The sequence below is a fragment of the Ostrinia furnacalis genome, unplaced genomic scaffold, assembly GCF_004193835.3.
Source record: "Ostrinia furnacalis isolate ACB-3 unplaced genomic scaffold, ASM419383v2 OfSCF3854, whole genome shotgun sequence".
In the NCBI taxonomy this organism is placed as follows: Eukaryota; Metazoa; Arthropoda; class Insecta; order Lepidoptera; family Crambidae; genus Ostrinia; species Ostrinia furnacalis.
Window position 1 is genome coordinate 62428 of NW_021134093.1, and position 21028 is coordinate 83455.

Sequence of the window (21028 nt, forward strand, 5' to 3'; positions counted from 1 at the left end):
AGACAAAATTAATAAGAGATTCCTGAAACTTTAAATCACGAACTCTTTTTAGGAATGGACTGTTTTAAGTTTTCCGAAAAACAACTAAAATTATTGATCAACTACTATACATTTTATTTACTGATACATAAAATGGCTAAATCATTTGTCTTGTCGATGATATTATTAAACTTTGTTTGTGAGCATTATTTTATTTGATTTGCTACTCCAATAAAATTATTATGTTCAATAAATTAAATGAAGTATGTAATTGGATGTTTCATTAGAATTGGTAGACTGCTACTATATTCCCTTTAACTAAAGGTTAATTTAGATTTGTTATTGGCATTTCGATTCGACTTTGAGAGCATGTTAATTAGTTTTTAGATTTATAGAGATCACAGGTAATTGCAGATTCGACCACATCGTTTTTTTCAAGAGACAAACGTTTTTCGGTCAAATCAATGGAGGATACTAGTAGTATTTGCAAATAAAGTTACAAAGAGTCGCATCTTTCGTAGTGTTGCTAACTATTTAATAAGTTTAAAATGAATTGAAATAAACATAATATGCCACAATTTGCAACAAACATTAATCGCTACCGATTTTCGATGACAGAACCATTGGATCTATTAGTAAATATTAGCATCCACTACTTCAGATGATTGCGCTCACTTGATAGGTTATAGTTTACAACATATAAACAACTTGGATGCTCGAGCAATGTACCAATAAATAATGTTTCAAAACGAGTCAAATGCCACAAAAATGGACATTGAAGTGATGGTCTTTCTTGACGCGGCCAATAGCGTGTTTGTCTGTCTGTCATTTTTAAATGGACATGGCACGCATGTTTATTTTAACAATTTCTTAACATTTGCTTTTATGGATTGATTTGAAAAGGAAGGTATTTGCAAAATATGAATGTGAATGGAAAGCAAAATCCTTGTAGAGTTCAGTAGCGGAATTACTATCACAGCTTTGTAGATACATTTTTTAATTTTATTAAAAAGTATCGGTTACGCATGTGCAACTTTCAAAAATTTTAAAGGCTGTCTTGACAATGTTTCCGGATAACAACCTGTTTAAATGCGAGTTTTATAGTGTTTCATATTTTAATCATCTTTAAAAAGAAATTATAATCGAAAACATATCTTTTATTTTTTGCTGGTGATAATGGACAAGTTGCCGTGACATAACATTTATGAATCTGGGTCTGAATATTAAACAAAAGACATCATTGACCTGCATTAGATTTTAATGCATTGACCCTTGCGGGATAGTAACCCGTGACCTCTGTTTAGGTAGTGTTGGAACTCATGCACGTTTCTACAGGGCAATTACTCGCCCGGGTCATAAAAAAAACTATGACGATGATATAACTTAGTTTTAGCTAATGCATTGACACTTTCTGCTTCATGTTTATTATACTGCGATGAAAAGCGTCAAAACTTTTACTTTTAATTACCTAACTGCGTGATAGCTCATACACACCGTAAGAGGGTAACATATCAACGTTAACCTAAAAATTCACGTCAAGAATAAATTGTTTGCATTAATCTTTACGTTACAATGTAATTGTTTGACATAATATATAAGTCTTTCTCATTATTCGTTTTTGCGGCAAACATCTTCCAGAACTTTCTCTAAAACCAATTGAACAGTCCTTCATGATACATACATAACCAATTAGATATGGAAAATTGAACGGCTAACGACTCGAAGGTGGCCTTTGGACAAAGGTCACTGAACGCAGCGTTTGACGAAAGATGGGTCATTTCATTATACATGCGGCTCCTCGGTCTAAACTGCATCATGATTTCGCAACAGCCTGTATCAATTAAAAGAGCAGCCATTTATTAAAAGAACAGCATATTTGATAACAACTGTTTATAACACACCTTGACTGAAACTTGTGTTTCACGTGTCCCGAGGTGTTATACAGTTAATTATTCGTACTATAATAAATTATGTTTCAGCCTTTGTGGATTTGAATGACGTGGAGGGAGTGAGAAATAATAATTGAACAGTGTATTGCTGCGCTACATTTTCGCAGATAGAAAAAATACTTCAGTTTTGTGTGTTGTTCACAACGGTTCACATCGCATCTACTTTGTTTTATCTAGATGCAATCTTAAACACAAATAATTGCGTTACATTTACAAAGCCCATTTACATAATAATAGCGCACTGTAGCCTCAAATTGGTTTTTGATCATCGAAAATAGATCAAAAGCCCTCGGAGAATATTTCGACACCGACGTTATGCAGTGTTAGATGCGCGCACGATGAACTGCGCCCACATCGGATTGGCTCTACAATGAACATGTTTAGAGTAGCACCCTTTCCTTTTGTTAAAATTGTTTATAAGAATACCAGTTCTTCTGGGAAGTTCGGCTTTTCCACTAATTCCACCATCACTCAAAATTTTTTTTTTTTCTCTTGAATTCTTGACTGTCTCAAGTGGGACTTGAACTTCCAACTTTTCACTTGCAGAGTGAGTACACTTGACTATTGACTAAAATCGCAATCGCTATTTCTTATTCGTTCGATAAAAACAACATAAAGTTAAAATTATGTGGAATGTGCTGTTTAATTTGGTTTTATTGGGCTCGATTTCCGACAAAATAACAGTCAACGTTAAAAAATGCTCTATCTACACATACATAATGTATCAATTTGTAAACCCATGTCTTACAATTAGTATACAAGGTGTGTGAACCTACTCAATCTACGTCATTCATATCAGCAATCCAAAACCGCGCATAATGAGATAATAGCCGAAATCCTATTGTTTTATTGATTCGCGAAACCAAATAACAATGCTGTGAAGGCCAACACTTTACGTCAGATACTTTTGCTAGTTACTAGTACCTACTCCTAAAGGTGATAGTACACCACGGGAAACAGCGTCGCACAGTGAACTGTGTTAATAGCTAAAATGTTTGTATCGCGTGTCTACTAAAGGCAAAAAATCTTCGAAAACTCTTAGAAATAGAAAAAAAATATGGAGGTTGAGGGCACAAGAGCGCGCGGCAGATGGCCCATGCGCTGGACTGACCAGGTCAAAACAGCACTCAATGGTCCACTCCACGAGTGCACAAGAAAGGCTGCAGTGCGGGAGGAATGGCGACGGATTGTGAGGCTTGCCACCCGACCGGGTGTGACGACCACGACCACTCTGCTTGCCAGACGTGAGAGAGTGTAGTGACAAAGAAGAAGAAGAAATAATATACTTTTCCACATAGGAACCTAGGTACGAGTATTGAATAAAATTTACAAACATCTTAAGTGGACAGATTACTTTAAATACATTGTGCACATTCAAATACTCGTAATCGTTTGTATTCTGGTTTGTTTGTATTCTCTGCAAATATTAAACGTTTATTTTACTAAAAATTCTGCATACAAATGGGTATTGATACAGTATGAACAGTTATTTGTAAGTTCGTTAAATACTAGCCAAGAAGCAGTGAACATTAAGTGGAATTAATTTTAAGTAGGGACTTATGAACGATACTTGTGTGCCTACAGACAAACATAATAGTAATTATGGTAACTTAACTACTTATTTTTATACAAAATCTACTAAAACAGAAAACAACTAAGCACATCAAATAAGTGCACTTTTATTTTTGCTTGGTTGAGGCTCAGTGTGCTTACCATGAGTTTACGTTAGGTGTGCACGCTAGCGAGAACGTCAAAAAACTCTATGAAGATTATATTTCTTGAAAGTAGCCGCTAGGGGCGTTACGCAGTCGCTAGCGAGCACACCTAACGTAAACTCATGGTAAGAACACAGGACATACTTTTCAAAAGAAAATAAACGTATTAGCTAATTAAATTATTTTTTAATCTAAACATTGTACTTTTCATCAAACATAAGTCAATAGTATGTTTTGGGTCAAAAGGCGGAAAGCAATTAATTAATCTTTACACTTTCTAAGGCCCGGAAAATACGATTTTTCCCACGACGCCGCCAATAAGTACGACTTCAGCACAAAAAGAACCTCTGCTTTGACGTCTAGGAAATGCAATTAACGACTCAATATCCGATTGGTAAAAGATAAGGCTAACTGCGTAGCGCGTAAAGTTTCGGCCAAACCAACGCGATCACACGCGATCAGCCGGCGTGCAGCGATGGCGATCAATGCATTTAAGTATGGTCGCCATCGCTGCACGCCTGTTGATCGCGTGTGATCGCGTTGGTTTGGCCGAACCTTTAGGTAACGAAATCTGAAAACTTTGAATTTTCAAGAGCAATTCACACAAACAAACTTAAATTATCGTTTTTTTGTAAACACAGTGGATACGCTCTATCAATAATCAATTACATAATCGAAACGAATGCAATTTTGTATCTTTTTGTTCACATACTACTAGATTAATATTGTTTGCAAGACCCTTCTTTGTTGTAGTTTGTAACTCAATACGCAACACTCATCAAACAATAAGGCCCTAATTCGACGCCATGAGAACAGGGAGCAGAGACAAAGTCTCTTAATGACCATCACAAGTTCCCATAGAGCACAAAAGAGAGTCTTTAGAACATAATGACACTCTTGCGCAGGTTTTGCAAATAATGGACTGATTGATACGATGCTCGAGTACCTACCTAACTATTATGATATAAGACTAAGTTATAAAACCAAAGAAATTAAATCTTATGGTGAAGTTAAAATAAGGGTTATGGCAATGGTTCATAATCACATACTTTGAAATGAAAGTTTTAATCTGACATGGTCATTAAATGGCTAAGAAAAGGTTTGTTTAGCTAAAACAATAGTAAGTACCTACAATATCCGGTCCGGTACGGATTGCGAGAGGTGAGGAAAAAACGCAGGCTTTGACGGAATTCCATTAGCAAAAACTATTTATTTTTCAAAAAGTAGGACGAAAATATGGCCATTGCAATGATTAGCTAACGTAGGTTACCTATTAATGGAGGTTAGCTGATAGGAGCTCTACTTTTTTAGTCACCAGTTTATTAAATACGATGAAACAACTTTTTTCATTTTGACAAAGAGTTTAAATCACACTTTTCGCAATCTCAGGAATTTGAATTATTTATCGCATCTCGGTCAACCCTCGAGGTACAAAATGACAGACATCATTGATGGAGGCTTTCAGGCTATCTCATGATCATTCGTCACCAGTATCGAGTCGTGACGAGAATCGATGCGTAATCGATACCTCTGTAAATATCATCAGATATAGTGTTGTGCAAAAAATGAGAAGCAGTGTAGCAAGTTTAAGAGACAATTAAATGAAATATCTTTATCACCAAAAAATACAGAACAAAACAGCAAATCAATACAGGAAAAAAATTATAGTGGTAAATTCAAAGTTCAAAATCTTTAATCATAGTAAAATACACATTGTATCTTCAAATGTGCAGGTAATATCGGTAAAGTTTATACCCTATGGTATGGTTTAACCAAACGTGAAGTTGACGTAAAGTTTTCCAAAAGCTTAATTGATTAATTATCATTTAAACTTAGTACTTAGATTGCGGTTGACTTAAATTCCTTGCGGTTTTATTAATCTTTATTCATCTTGAGTTGAAATGTTACTGCTAAAGAGCCTCAGTTACTTGTCAGGGTATTGAAATTTACTATAGTCTTTACCTGATCGTACTTGGTGAATTAGATTCGCTTTCCAAATTTCAAGTTTTTAGCATAAACCTGTACACACAGATTGATATTGAGCTAAACGTTTATTTTACATGTTTCTTTAAAATTTAAAATCATCCGATTATTGGGTACCTACTTAAGTTTAGCTCACCTTGACAGGGCGAGGTCTGAAAAGGTCGCCATTTTACTTGACCTTTGTACATCGGCGCGCGTCTTGTGCTGTAAGCCGCTCAGTCGATTTTGAATGTCATACGAAAATGTGAAAACCCAGATTATGATTTGCGATGTTATGATGTTTCAAACCATGGTAATGTCTTTCACATGGGTCCGTTTCAATTAACACTACTTAATCCGTTTATCAAAAATCATAGTAATTAATTGCTGTTGACAGCTTACTTCGACTGAAATGCTTTAAAACTGAATTTTATACTTTACTGGATGTATAATTGGTACCGCAAACTATCAATTTTGGGTAGTTAGTTTTGGGCTAATAACATTGGATAGTTATGTACTATGCGATAATGTGGAATTCAGCTCTTATAAATACAATACATAATAAACGCTTATTATAAAATCTTATTTAAATACCTATGTATATTCATTGAAGTCATGTGCCTGACGAAAATCTTGTATTTTAAAAATTAATTAAGTATATTTTAACATTAACATGTTAAAGCTAAAGACAATAGCATAGAGGTACCTCTTCACAAAAATTAGCTATCGAAAATCAACAGCTGAATAAAACATCTAGGCTTGAATAGTTTGAGAATGATTAGAGATTCGAACGTTATTAGTAGAGACGCTTAAAAATAATACTCTACTACTACAAACCCTTTCGCTAACAAACATACATTTTGCTACATTGCGGTGATGATCCTGAAGTAGGTTGCTTCTATGTCTTTTCTGCGTCATCAAAACGAGACATGTTTAATTTATGTCCAATCACGTAACTTTAGGTGAGATTAATATTTACACTTTAACTGCGTGTCTGACCTTGAAATCGGCTTGTCTTCGCGACCATGTTTGGCTGCCACATGATATGACACTCGTGTATCGCTACATTTTGGGCAGAATCATTGACTGTGAATCATCCTGTATAGTCCGTAGTAAATTTACGTTTTGACCAACTGATTTCAAATGTGGCGCCGAGTAATAGTGAATTCACACATAATGCGTTCATAGAGAATGTAATGAAAGATTATTTCGCATTATCTGCCGGTACTGTGACGGAACTGATATGTGTGAATAGACTGCATGCAAAAACTTAAGGTCTGATTCGCAAGAAATTAATTAATTTTTGTAAGCAAGATAAAAAAATTAACAGCATTTGTACACGACGCAATTTGACCTCTTATTAAACGAGTGTATGTGATCCGCATCGTTTGAAAACTGTCAGTTACCTTTGGTGTCGACTGTACTTCTTAACACTACAGTCGTTTGGTTGAACCTATTCAAATTGGTTAAAATTATATCAGACATGAATCATGGCATTGTGAAACTTGTTCGGCCTACGTCCTGCGGTTTAGTCTGAATCATATAAATCGTGTCCATGTTATGAATGGTTGAGAAAATAGGCTGATTGTCCAGGCTCTAGGCTTGACCTATCTAGCCCAGTGCCAATTAATGGTACAAATCGATGCTAAGCAAAACTAGACCAAAGCGATTAGTTTGAATCTAATTTGAATGTCGTTTTATGTTACTGGCTCTGTAGGGCGTCCATTGCTAAACATAGGCCCCCCAAATATACCTAAAACTATTTGAATTGAGAATTTTCTTCAACTTGGAAAGTTAAACTTAACTATAGAGATTGAATTGTCTTTCTCATTACAATATAATCTGTTAAAGACTAGGTTGCAATTTCCAGAAGGAAATTACAGGACTCACAATTTAGATTAAACCACTACTTGCCCAGCCCCTTGAACAATGCAATGGACACGCTAGAATATGAATTAACATTTACTGATAGCAATGCTCTAGATACAGAGAAAGGGAAAAAACCACTGGTCTAGGTAACCGTTTATTACCACTATTACATGGGACCTTTCTCCCTTCCGTGTTACATAATAGCCAGTGCCACTTTCAAAGCACTAGATCAGATCTCTATCTAATACACAATAGAAACTAATAAGTGCTGTGAATGGACCTAAATTAGACCGCAAGATTTGTTCTTGTCTTGATTGCTAAACAACAGATTAGTTATCCTCAATGGTTATCTGTACAAATGTTTGAAGAGGTTCTTAGTTGATTGTATGTAAATACGTTTATGGTAATCTCTGGAACTACTATGTTTACTGATACATACTTCTGGTGTATTCGAGTTCTTTTTGTGTATAAATGTTGTACCTGTAGAAACAACGGGTTCCACGTTAATTAAATTACTTGTTTAAACAAATTAGGGATGTCACACATTACGTTGATTAGATATCGACTCCGATAATCATACGTATTATCGGGTTGACCTTGCAATACCAGTATTATTTATAATGCAGAGCCCACCTGCGTTAACGAAGCAATTTGCATATTACGAATGAATCGTAAATTGGTATGAATAGAGATGTAATCACCTAAAAAGCTGTTGCTATAAAAACTAGATTGACCTAGTTTCTAGATTAGTTCTACTTATAGCTTGTTGCCACAGCATGCGTTGGAATGATCGGCGTCATCCTGTCTAATCTAAATATGTATTAAGAAAAGTACTTATTTTCGAAGTTGCGCGTATGCTTTCCATTAGAATGATAATTATTAATACGCGCTTTTGTGACTTGCCATATGGGACTATTATTTATTTTATTCGATTATATTCGCTCATAAAGAAGATATAAACAATTTTGAAAACTTTATAATTAGGTATTGTTAAAGACCCATTAAAGACTTCATCATCATCATCATTTCAGCCGAAGGACGTCCACTGCTTAACATAGGCTTCCCCCAATGACTCATATTGACCGGTTGGTCGGCCTGCATCCAGAAGTAAAATTACGAGTCCTACCTATGTGCTTGAATAAAATTTAAAGCCATTATTTTTCCATTATGTGGGCTGTAAGATAGAATTATCTCTGGTATCAGATTTATTTATACCAGCGTTTACTACTTTATAGTAACAATTGTTTTGAAGGTATGCCTATGGCAGCCCATGAGAAGTTTGGCAATCGACAAACTATTTTAAGTCTTGCAGGTACTAATACCAATCCAAAGCGGTTGCCAGTTACATAACCCGACGTGTTCTTTCACGTAAATCCGAAAACAATGGCTATGCATGCCTCTTGTCGCTAAACAGATCGTAGTGATCAACTAGGTCAAGAACCTTATGCAGAAGCAACTAAGCCTCTTATTGCGATGGCAAATGTGCGAAGTACCCGCAGTCAAATGACGGTCAAAGGTTGGCCTAGTGCATAAGTTTTTAGCCACTTTTTTAGATTATTAGTTACATAATTATTACTTCTAGAAGGATTCGATCATGTGACTCACATTATAACTTGCTACGAGAACAATACCGAGACCGAATATTCAAAATGCCTTTATTTAAAGTATTTTAATTTCAGACAGACGTAGGAAATGTAATTTTTTTGCATAACTTTTATTATCAAAATAATTATGCGTCACATCTGTTTAGCATGATGCGCCATCTGCAAATTCCTTTAACACCTAACAACAACGATTTAATGTATTTTTAATTTAACGATAAGACGTGATAAAAATACATTGACGAAAATAAATAATCCATGTTATTTAGGTGCTTCAAGTGACTGAATAAAACAATCCACTACAACAACACCGCGATGTAAAACGGGACAGCGTCATCTATTAGCAGCCGGCAGAACTAAACCTATACAGTCATATTGACCTGAATTAGAACATGATCCATTTATTTCAATGCTATAGATCATATCGCCTAAGTATGTATGCCTGCGAGGATTTTTTCCTTCGGACCTTGAGCAAGTCAGACTTGATGGATCATCATCCGTCCGAGCTCACCTACTTGAGCAACCTTCCTGAGGTCTTTGTTTGTACTTAATCGTAAAGTATTACTGATTATTATTATCTGGTCCAGATGATTTGTGGTGGTAAGATTTTTTAGCATGCAATTTTGTTTTATTATTAAAACAATAAAATAAATTTTTCAATCACTAAAATTTTGTAGAATATTTTATAAATGACCTTTCAAAATTATTTTGTGGGCTTTATAATCTTTTGGCTAAAATGTATTATTTCACTGGATTTAAATGTTATTGCCTTTTTGTTATGTCATCGGTTCCTCAGAATATATTATGAAAAGTTATATAATTTTCCGCTGAATATTAATATTATGTTATATTTAAAATAAAAAATAGATTTTCATCGCGAAGATCAAATCAATCGGCAGTGTGTTTGCTAAAGTCGGAGTCTCAAGAGTCTCCGCTCGGATGTGCCAGGTTCTTCCACGACCTCGAAAAGTGCAGTACTCAATAAGTTGATTAATTATTTCAAACACATAGTTATTACATTTTGAGCACAAAATGTTTAAATTAAACTCATTGACGGTTCTCTTGTATGAGAATGTTTTTCTTGACAAGATAATTAATTTCACGTGCCAGTGATCTTGAAACCGCCGTGAGAGTGTTCTCAAGCTTTTCTTTTGATTACAACATTTAAGTGTGCGCCGACCGTGTAAACTGAGCCTATAAAACTATTATACTGTGGTAAGATACTATTTCAACAAAGTGGTTAAATAATTTGCTTCTCAAAGTCGTGTTAGTTTCATGATTATTGCTTTAAATTGAAGTAGGTACCTACTCAATACATTCGGAGTAGTCAGTAGGTATTTGGGAGAGATCCCTCATTCATTCGTTACGTAATACATTTTTGAGTTCCGTTTATTGAAACAATATTAAACTACATTTAGTGGCCTAGACCAACGATCTAGTAATCTGGATGCGGGCAGCGCGTCATTGTGAGAAACCTTTGTCCAGCAGTAAGACCTTTGGCTCAAATGTTAATTTACTTCTTCGTTAATTTAACTGTGCTCATGCGTAAATCTGATTTGAATACCGACTGACTTTAATTTAGATCTTTAACAGTCAAAGTACATGAATAGTTCTAGTCCATACAAACAATTTAAATGATTAATGTAGGTACGTATTCTTGTGCTGATTGTGCGAGCACGCTCCAATGTCGCAACGGTCCGGCTGATGGATGGGCGACTAATTCGCTTGAATTACGAGCGCTTACCGTTTGTGGATGCGCCGGCGCAATGGGACAGCGCAGGGCTGTCAACTCTTGAAACAAATTGTAAATAATTAGGCAAAATTATTACCCTGGATCACTTATTATCATCCACTAAGTCTCAATTGCAAGAGTATGATATGACCCTCTCTCATTTACCATAGGCTGAAAGGATTGGCTATCATTCCCTTCGCTGGACAGCGGGCTGGGGAGACTTTTAAACTTCAAACCTTTTTACTTATCAATGGGCCTGTAAGATACATATATGATGTGTCTCTACTTGAAACCCTGAATTTAAGTCGTCCTTATGCCTCTAGACTCCTACTTCACCGGCCCTTTTCATAATTGATAATATGAATTTGACTTTTTTCTTCTTTTCATTTTGATTGGTAGCAGCCCTAAGTACCTAGTACATATCATGATCAATCAAATTGTATCATTCTTGCGAGTCTTGATTTACGTCCAAATTGGCCTTTCACCCTGAGGCATTCGGTCTCCGTATGTATCGTGATTACTAATGCCTGATTAAAGACATAATAATGACAATTTGTAATCAAGTATAGTTCTTGCAACTCACGAGGCGAGTGAGCTTTGCTGTGTACGTGTATAACGATAGTATATGTAATGTCTATCCAAACTTTTCAAAAACGAACAGTAGCGATTCACCACACATGTAAAGCTCACTCGCTTTCGTGAATTGCAACAACTATTCATTTTGTTCGAGCAAAAAAATATTTTACCGTAACCATCTACCTACGACAGCCAACATAGAACGCACAGTAAGCTTGCCATATTAAACTAATTCCTACAATCAGAGGCCTGCAAGGAAAATGTACGTAGTAAATACTTAACTGACTAAAAGGAACTTATTAAGCTGCCGAGTATTGAAAGGATTTAAATGCAGATAGAGCATTATGGAAATCATTGGGGGAGGCCCATGTTCAGCGTGGACGTCCTATGGCTGATATGATGATGATAAAATGTAGAATCAACAATGTATAGTTCGAAAAACTTAAACAGGCTTTTCATTAACTTATCTTCTTTCTTTCCAGGGAGTTAAAGAAACAAACGCGCCACGAACCAGGTTCACATGCCAGGGGCGAGCGTCGGGCTACTACGCCGACGTCGAAACTGGCTGTCAGGTGAGCAGGATAATAAATTATAATTAGTTAATAGTATCGTAACGTATATCTAAATTTTCGAACTAAAACTTCGTGGTTACCGCCGTTTTTACCCCTCGACGGAATTAAATGCCCGTTTTCACCATCAATCCCTTATTTTTAAGGCACCCCTATGGTAACACATAAGTATGAATTTTGTTGTCATAGGGGTCACTTAAAAATTAGGGATTGATGGTGAAAACGGGCATAAGTTTCCGCAAGGGGTGCGCCAAAGTTCACCTAAATTTTCAACTCCGAAAATTGGAAGTCCGAAAATGTTCTTCCTAAAATTTTTCATCCTAACAATCACAATTCCTAACTACNTATGAAAAATCTAAACAGCTTAAGTTAGACGCTTGAAATTTGGCATGCAGGTACCTTAGTAAACTTAAAGCTTAGTTACAACAGGATATTACAAAATTCCCACGGGAACGGGAGTTAGCGGGAAAAAACATTTGTATGAAAAATCTAAACCGCTTAAGTTAGATGCTTGAAATTTAGCGTGCAGGTACCTTAGTAAACTCAAAGCTTAGTTACAATAGGATATTGCAAAATTCCCACGGGAACGGGAGTTAGCGGGAAAAAACATTTGTATGAAAAAATCTAAACCGCGTAAGATAGATGAAGGGGGTAAAACGGGATCCACGCGTACGAAGTCGCGGGCGGTCGCTAGTTTCTAAATAAATGATTAACATATACCTTAAATGTGACTTGAAAATAGACCTCACTTTGGGCTCACCTCTGGGATCAATTAGACCATTTTTTATGGTTATAAAACCAAATAAAGATCTCACGTGTCCTCTTTACAGATGGATAGCGATTAATCCAAACTTAACAGTTTTATAGTAATAAAAAAAGACTATAGCGTAACTACCTATTTTTTGAAGAAGTGTCTCTGGATCCTTGTAAAGACACATTTTTGGGGTAAAAACCTTTCCTTTAATGAAATGAAGTTAAGAACTAGGCTTTCAAATGGTACCAATGTTGGTGGGAAGAGGGGATGCATACTTTTGATAAGTGCTTGTCGCGGGAGGTGCGATTTATTTGATGCCGAGTGTAGTATCGTAACGTAAATCTCAATTTTCGAATTTAAAACTTCGTGGTTATCGCCGTTTTTACCCCTCGACGGAATGAAATGCCCGTTTTCACCATCAATCCCTTATTTTCAAGTCACCCCTATGGTAACACATAAGTATGAATTTTGTTGTCATAGGGTTCACTTAAAAATTAGGGATTGATAATGAAAACGGGCATAAGTTTCCGCAAGAGACGTGCGATGAAAATGAGCTACGCGAGAATACGTAACGAAGCTGTAAAGTGTGTGTGTATCACTTAGATCTGTTCGATTCCCTAAATGTTTTATAATGCGAACAGCTAGGGACTCAGTCTTTCCCGAGCACATAATTATAATCCGGGCCTCTTAAAGGCGAGATAGTAAATAGGAGTTTAGAGGGCAGATATGCCATCCTAGACTGCAGCTGCATTACACTTAACTTCAGGTACGGTTGCAATATTTGATTGCAATGCCTGCATCGTTCTGCAATAAAAAACCTGTTGCCAAGTGCTGCGTACTGATTAGATGCATTGCATAACGGGCTCTTTTTATGGTTCCGTAGCCTTAAAGAAAAAAAACGGAACTAAGATTTTAATAAGCCAACCAACGAATTCATCGTCATCAAGTCATCGTTTTATTTTTATACAAATATAGTTTTTTTAGCATATAATGATTCATGTGAGAAATATTGTATTATATAACAATCGATTAACATACAATCATTTTAAATTATTCAAAGATTTTTGCAAATGCCAAGTAATCGATATTTATTTAAATAAAATTGAATAAATTACGTCAATCAATTTCATAGTGTAGCTGCAGATGATTAGTCCACAATACCCCAAGACAATTTATAGGTTTTATGGTGCTTATTTTGAAGTTTCATAAAAATGTAGAGCCGTTGAGATGAATTAATTTTTAATTGATGACGTTATAGAACATAATAATATTCAAATCTTATTAATTGAAATGAGCATGACGAGACTATTATAGACGATAATAGTTACATAAGCAAATCAGGAAGCCTACAATCAATATCAATAGCTGTAGTGAAATAATTACTATGCTATTAAGTTGATGTACAATTCACCACGAAATTCCATTTAAATGGTGTCCATTTTCCAACCTTGTTACTTGGACATAAGGATGGGTTTGAGATTATTTGCATGTAACGAACACGAGCGGTGTAAGAAATAGTTGCACGATGAGCAAGTTAATTAATTGCACTCATCCGAACATAAATAGCCAGTAATATGTACTTTATGTTCTTGTAAGCTTCTTGTACAAGATGGCACATTATACTATATTTTTATTAAAAAATACATTACCTACTTATTTTTGTCGTACTATACAGGGCGAAAAAATCGTTGGCATCATCTATGTGAATGTTTGTACCTAAATGATTTGTATGCAAATAAAATAAGACTTATTATATTTGGGGTTTGTACTATGTATCATGGGTAGAGTCTTATTAAAAGGATGCTAAAGATATCAATTTCATTCTGCATACTCTTCACTATGTCCAAATGCATTCAACTCCAACAGGCTCACTTCTTCTAAGTGAACAATGGTTACATACAGAATCCCAATCAGCATTAAGTCTGCCTTGAGTAAAGCTAGTGTAAATAAATCAATACATTTTTTCCAATTAATATTTTTAAACATCATTAAGTATTGATAACGTCGAAAGAGTTGGAGAAATAATATTATTGATACACAATATTATTGATACATATGAACCATTAAAACTAATGCATATTTTAAGGAAAAATAGCCAATGATTCTATTTCTCTAGATCCTTTAACTGTCACGAGAGACAGTCGCAGCGTCGCAGCTGTTGCGCTCGCGCATCTCATTGACATTTGACATGAGTTTAAGGCTGCGCTGCTATAGACATTGTTTTGAAACTACGAAACACTTGACTTAAATACTTGTACTACCTTTTCAATTGCACTCTCCATTTTAAGTAACAATAAGGGTCAGTTTCTGACTGATCTGACCCTATAATTTGGTAACCGGTGGATATAGCAAATTATACCTTAACACTGTTTGTTGTGTGGTTCCGGCAATAAGTAAAATAGGTCTATTCCCACTTTCCCCTTGGATTTGCTAAAGGCAAAGGGACAAGACAGAGAATGTGGCGAGGCCCTGTATTTAAATATGAAGTTTTTCATTAATCATCTTATATCTGAAGGGACAATAATAACAATTTACCAAGATTAGGCCCTTTTAAACGTCGAAAAATAAAATTTAACTGTAGTGCAGATTTCCATAATATGTTACCAGATGGAACCAATGGCCACTATGTATTGGAGTCAAACATCACAGAGTCAGTTGTACCTTATGTCAATGTTATGTGACATTCAACCTGCATAATTATCTCACATGGCGAGTGCCATCACAGCACTGACCTTAATTTGCCAGTGTGGGCACAATAAGTGCACATGTGACCACAGCCCGCCATTTTTACTTTAGAAGCCATTGTCAAAATAATGATATTATTTGGTGAAGGTCGTGCTAGTCAGTTTTATTGCTTATTTTATTGCAGTTCACTATACTCATGAAAGGATTATTTGGGTACTTTATTTTGTGGGTTATCATAAGATTGACATTCATTAGCTTCATTATAAATACCATAAAAAGTCAAACGACATAATAAATCTTATTCAATTCACACCGCATAAAAGTTCTTGGTAGGTCAAAGTCATTAGGCCATTATCAATAGATAGGTAGGTATATGCGTTATTTATGTTTAACACAACCATTATATTATAAAATATTATTTAATAATATGAAATCATGGACCTATAAAAAAAGTCGGACGGATTCTCATCAACAAAATACTGTGACGTTAGGATACACCAGCTTGCCTGTACGTACAGGCCGGCACGCACACATTCACACCCTGTTACACCACTTCGAGTGCAAACTTCACACAGTTGACACATTTAAGCAGCAAAAAAACAACACGAATACGACATGTCTTGTGTGATGAAATTGTGTAAAAACCGTTCTGTTCGAACAAACAAAAATTAAGGAATCACATTTCACAGGCAAAATAATAATCCAATCACTTATTTCCCGACATTAAAATATTGAAATTAATTGAAATCAAACGTCATTCACTCGAAAAAATAATACGTCAAAGACCAGTGTTCTCAGTTATTTACGTGGGAAAATTACCCGAAATATGGGAAATTAATAATAATTTTAGGACTTTTTAGTTATTTATTACGCATACTATGGAAATAAAATAATTTATCATAATAATTGTGTTTTAATGGGATATATTTTCATAGGCAAATTTGATCCAAATCATTGTACTCGTAAATTATTATTTTTGTTGACACAGACACCTGCATGCCGTATGTAATAGAAAACGCTAAGTAAGCAATATTAAGTAGCACAATGTAACCATAATAAATGATTTTAATTCTTAGATTTTACTTAATGTGTACCTATAGATTTTAATTTTTAGTATAAACATAATTTGTATTGATAATTAATATAATTTGTTGATTGTTTATGTATAATATGTATTTTGCTAATGATAGTTAAATAAAGTATCGTTAAGCCTTTACTTCGCCTGAGATACAGGAAAAAATTTCCTAGTTCAGGCACATGTATAACTTTACCTTTTGTAGCATAAGATTAGCCTAGAATTTAAANAAAAAGTTCAAACAATATAACTACAATTTATGTATTAAGTTACTGTCAAAAGACCAAAGTTTAGCATACAAAAGCTTTCATACTGATATCATGCTTGGTTATTTTTAAATAAATTGTTAAAGTCGTAAGAGCCTTAATATACCGAAGTAGGGGGCACTTACCTTAATTGTATTGTTACACATATGCGAAAACATGTAAATGGTGTATAGTTTCTTAAGCAGTGGTTAATCTATTATTGTTTCACTGTATGTTTTCCAAACAAAATAAAAATAAAAAAATAAAAAAAAAATCTTAAGAAAAAATATGTATTGTTCAGTTGTTTGTTTTCCTAAATAAATTAAAAAAAAAAATACTATAACACTGTTTGTTGTGTGGTTCCGGCAATAAGTAAAATAGGTCTATTCCCACTTTCCCCTTGGATTTGCTAAAGGCAAAGTGACAAGACAGAGAATGTGGCGAGGCCCTGTATTTATACATGAAGTTTTTCATTAATCGTCTTATATCTGAAGGAACAATAATAACAATTTACCAAGATTAGGCCCTTTTAAACGTCGAAAAATAAAATTTAACTGTAGTCTACATTTCCATAATATGTTACCAGATGGAACCAATGGCCACTATGTATTGGAGTAAAACATCACAGAGTCAGTTGTACCTTAAGTCAATGATATGTGACATTCAACCTGCATAATTATCTCACATGGCGAGTGCCATCACGGCACTGACCTTAATTTGCCAGTGTGGGCACAATAAGTGCACATGTGACCACAGCCCGCCATTTTTACTTTAGAAGCCATTGTCAAAATAATGATATTATTTGGTGAAGGTCGTGCGAGTCAGTTTTATTGCTTATTTTATTGCAGTTCACTTTACTCATGAAAGGATTATTTGGGTACTTTATTTTGTGGGTTATCATAAGATTGACATTCATTAGCTTCATTATAAATACCATAAAAAGTCAAACGACATAATAAATCTTATTCAATTCACACCGCATAAAAGTTCTTGGTAGGTCAAAGTCATTAGGCCATTATCAATAGATAGGTAGGTATATGCGTTATTTATGTTTATCACAACCATTATATTATAAAATATTATTTAATGATATGAAATATTATAAAATATTATTTAATAATATGAAATATTATAAAATAATATAATCACATCTAAAAAATACTTTTACTTGACGTTATACACATTTACGTAAGACTGACATTTGCATTTTGTAATACAATTTTTTTGACATGTCTGCTGTTATTCTTCTAATCAAGTAGGTATACAATAAACTAGTGACATAAAACTATTAATTTTGTGACAATAATACTAGGTAGTGTTAATTATGAAAAATCTAAAACGTTAAAATAACGGTATAGTTGTGGCCAATGAGTTGCTGTCATAGTGACATTGACAATATACGTCAATGTCACACGAGAATCAAACGTCAGAATAGAGAGACGCGCGGAGACGACTCCGCGCGCTTTTGTGCTAAGTGATGAATTGTATCTAAATTAAGGCAATATAATGTGGAAGATGAGTATCCAGTGTTTTATTTATGAGAATAGATCGACCGGCCTCTAATAGTAGGTACTTGAGTAATGAACTCGAGCAGCCGATCAGTTTTTTTGGTAGGTGTTAAGAGAGTCAGGGAGCTTTAGGTGTCTGCGTGCAGAGTTAGGAGCTTGACTCTGGTAATCTTTTGCAGTGCAAACAATGGCTTTACTTTACTTACTTACTGCACTTTGGCATATATTCGAGATGCACAATGAATGAACTGACAATCGACAGTCAAATATCGACATGCGTAAGAACGACACTACTTTTCGGTCCCCCTATTATTTTTGCTATCGTAATGTAATGTGAGTTACTTGTTGTAGATTTTTTGCTTCTAGCTTGAAAATCGACAAAGTTTCTATACAAAATGTAATTTCTCTATTTTTAATGAATAATCAATTGTCAAGTTAAAAAAACTATCAAGAGTTGTTAGATTTAAATACCTATTACCTACAAATGCATATGAATTTAAACGTGAGCATACCTCATAATAAGGAAGATTATAATAATAACACCATAATCACGTACGTCAAGTGTTCTCTATTAAATAAATTAATACATATTTTAATAAGTGGCTGCGATTATCTCAGCATAAACAAGCTATACCTAACTGTATGAAAATAATATGTTAATTATTACTATGTTATTAGTTGTTGACAGTCTCAGGTATTTTAATGTAAAAGTTATAAACAACTTTGAATCTACTTGTACCATGACTAATTGAGAAAGATTTAGAAGAAATTAAAAAGGGCACAGTACTATATTTTTGTTTTTGGTAGGAGTATGATAGGTACTCAATACTCAATTATTTATTGCATCCATAATGTTACAGAAGTGGTATGATTACATAATTACTTAATGAAGCCGCACTCTACAAAAAATCAATCAAAATCAAGTATACTATAATTTAACGAATTCTCAGGCTATTTTCCGTGTTCAATTGGCGTAAATAATGGACATTGTTGACACTAACTGGCTGTAACTCAGTATCAACAGCAGGGATTGCAAGTACGTACAGTCTGGTGGAGAATATCTTTGGATTTTGAGCAGGATACAGAGTCTATGTCGTCTCTTACGAGTGCTATACTACCTTTTAATTCCGTTTGCAGAGTCCCGCAAAAAAAAGCTCAATTTGAATTTGCTATCAGAATTTCAAACACACATTATGTGTTCACACGACAGTCCAGTTCTGCGGGATGATGCATACTTACCTGGATTTTCGTGGGAAGGAGCCCTTACACTTGGATTTATAGAGTTTCACAATATGTTAGCAATGCAATTTATGGTTAAATATTAAGGTTTTTTAAGGAAGCTTTAAGTTTCTTGTCGACTGTACTGTAGTTCACGCAACAGATGCGCAGGCGCCGCAACGAAGGTGAGCGGTGAGTGTGCCCGAATATGGACGTGCCCACACGCGGTAGGGTGCCTGCTTTGAACGGCGACGATGGGCGACAGATTAGTTCGGGAGACACGATCTTGCCCAATTTAGTTAGGAGGCTTCTGATAGTTTTTGTCCGTAATCTTATAACACATACTTTCCAAGGAGTTGCAACAGCTAGGGAGTTATTTGAGACTTCCAATTCTTGCGTAAGTAACATAGCGCATTTTTGAATCCTATCTGTTGAAAATGAAATTACAATGTAACAATTTCCTTGTCATTCGTCGGCGGTCACATTATGACTTGCGTTTGACCTCAAGTCATGATTCCGTGTTACACCTATTTATTGCAACGAGTACTAACTGTATTTGCGTTCGCTAGCAAGCGCCACTGGCGAGCAAGGTCCTGTAATCTGGTGAATGTAAATATGGTAGCTCTTACTACTAATGATCCGTATGTAATAGAAAACGCTAAGTAAGCAATATTAAGTAGCACAATGTAACCATAATAAATGATTTTAATTCTTAGATTTTACTTAATGTGTACCTATAGATTTTAATTTTTAGTATAAACATAATTTGTATTGATAATTAATATAATTTGTTGATTGTTTATGTATAATATGTATTTTGCTAATGATAGTTAAATAAAGTATCGTTAAGCCTTTACTTCGCCTGAGATACAGGAAAAAATTTCCTAGTTCAGGCACATGTATAACTTTACCTTTTGTAGCATAAGATTAGCCTAGAGTTTAAACTGTCAAATAAGATATTCAATAAAGAATTTATTTTATCTGCACTGTCAGATGATGTGACTGACAACTGAATTGATTTAACTGTCCAAACTATTATAAATAGTTTATAACTAGTATCCTGTGTGTTAATACGCTTTCATTAAAAAACTTGTTTACCTTTAAGTTAATCCACACGATCATTAAAAGATTAATTGCCGAAACTAACATTTTAGTTACATACTGAGAGTCCTGCTTTAAGCTTTTCAACTATTTAAAGTTTTGAATTGCAAATTATGGTCACCCTTATGACCACGCATTGAGCACTAATCATAAACAACGGAGGCGGGCAAATCGAATTTCCATTCATTTCTGCTATTTAAAGCACCAGTTAATAGAGCAAGTGTCACATAGTTAAAAAATAAGCGTATACAGTTAATCATTATTTTTGTTATGGCATGGCTCCATATAGGTATTTTGTATCACATGAATAACATAAAAGGTGTAAAAGTATTGGTGCCATGATGGACTGCCTACTGCTAATTATTGCAAAAATTATGATGTACTTATTTTATTCTCGGATCAATTATGTGCTTGCGAATTTAAGTAACCATGTAGTTTTTTTTCGTCAAGAAAGAGCTTTATTTCTATTATATTTATTATTTACTAGCAG

The 21028-nt window shown here is 34.7% G+C and overlaps 1 protein-coding gene across 2 annotated transcripts in view; it reads left to right on the forward strand.

The window, feature by feature from the left end:
- js (jiangshi) overlaps positions 1–21028 on the forward strand; it is a 72231-nt gene that overhangs the window by 25999 nt on the left and 25204 nt on the right. For both annotated transcript variants that reach the window (XM_028312264.1, XM_028312262.1), the window contains exon 3: positions 11866–11955. In XM_028312264.1, the coding sequence (XP_028168065.1) occupies positions 11866–11955 (90 nt within the window). The remainder of the gene's footprint in view (positions 1–11865; positions 11956–21028) is intronic.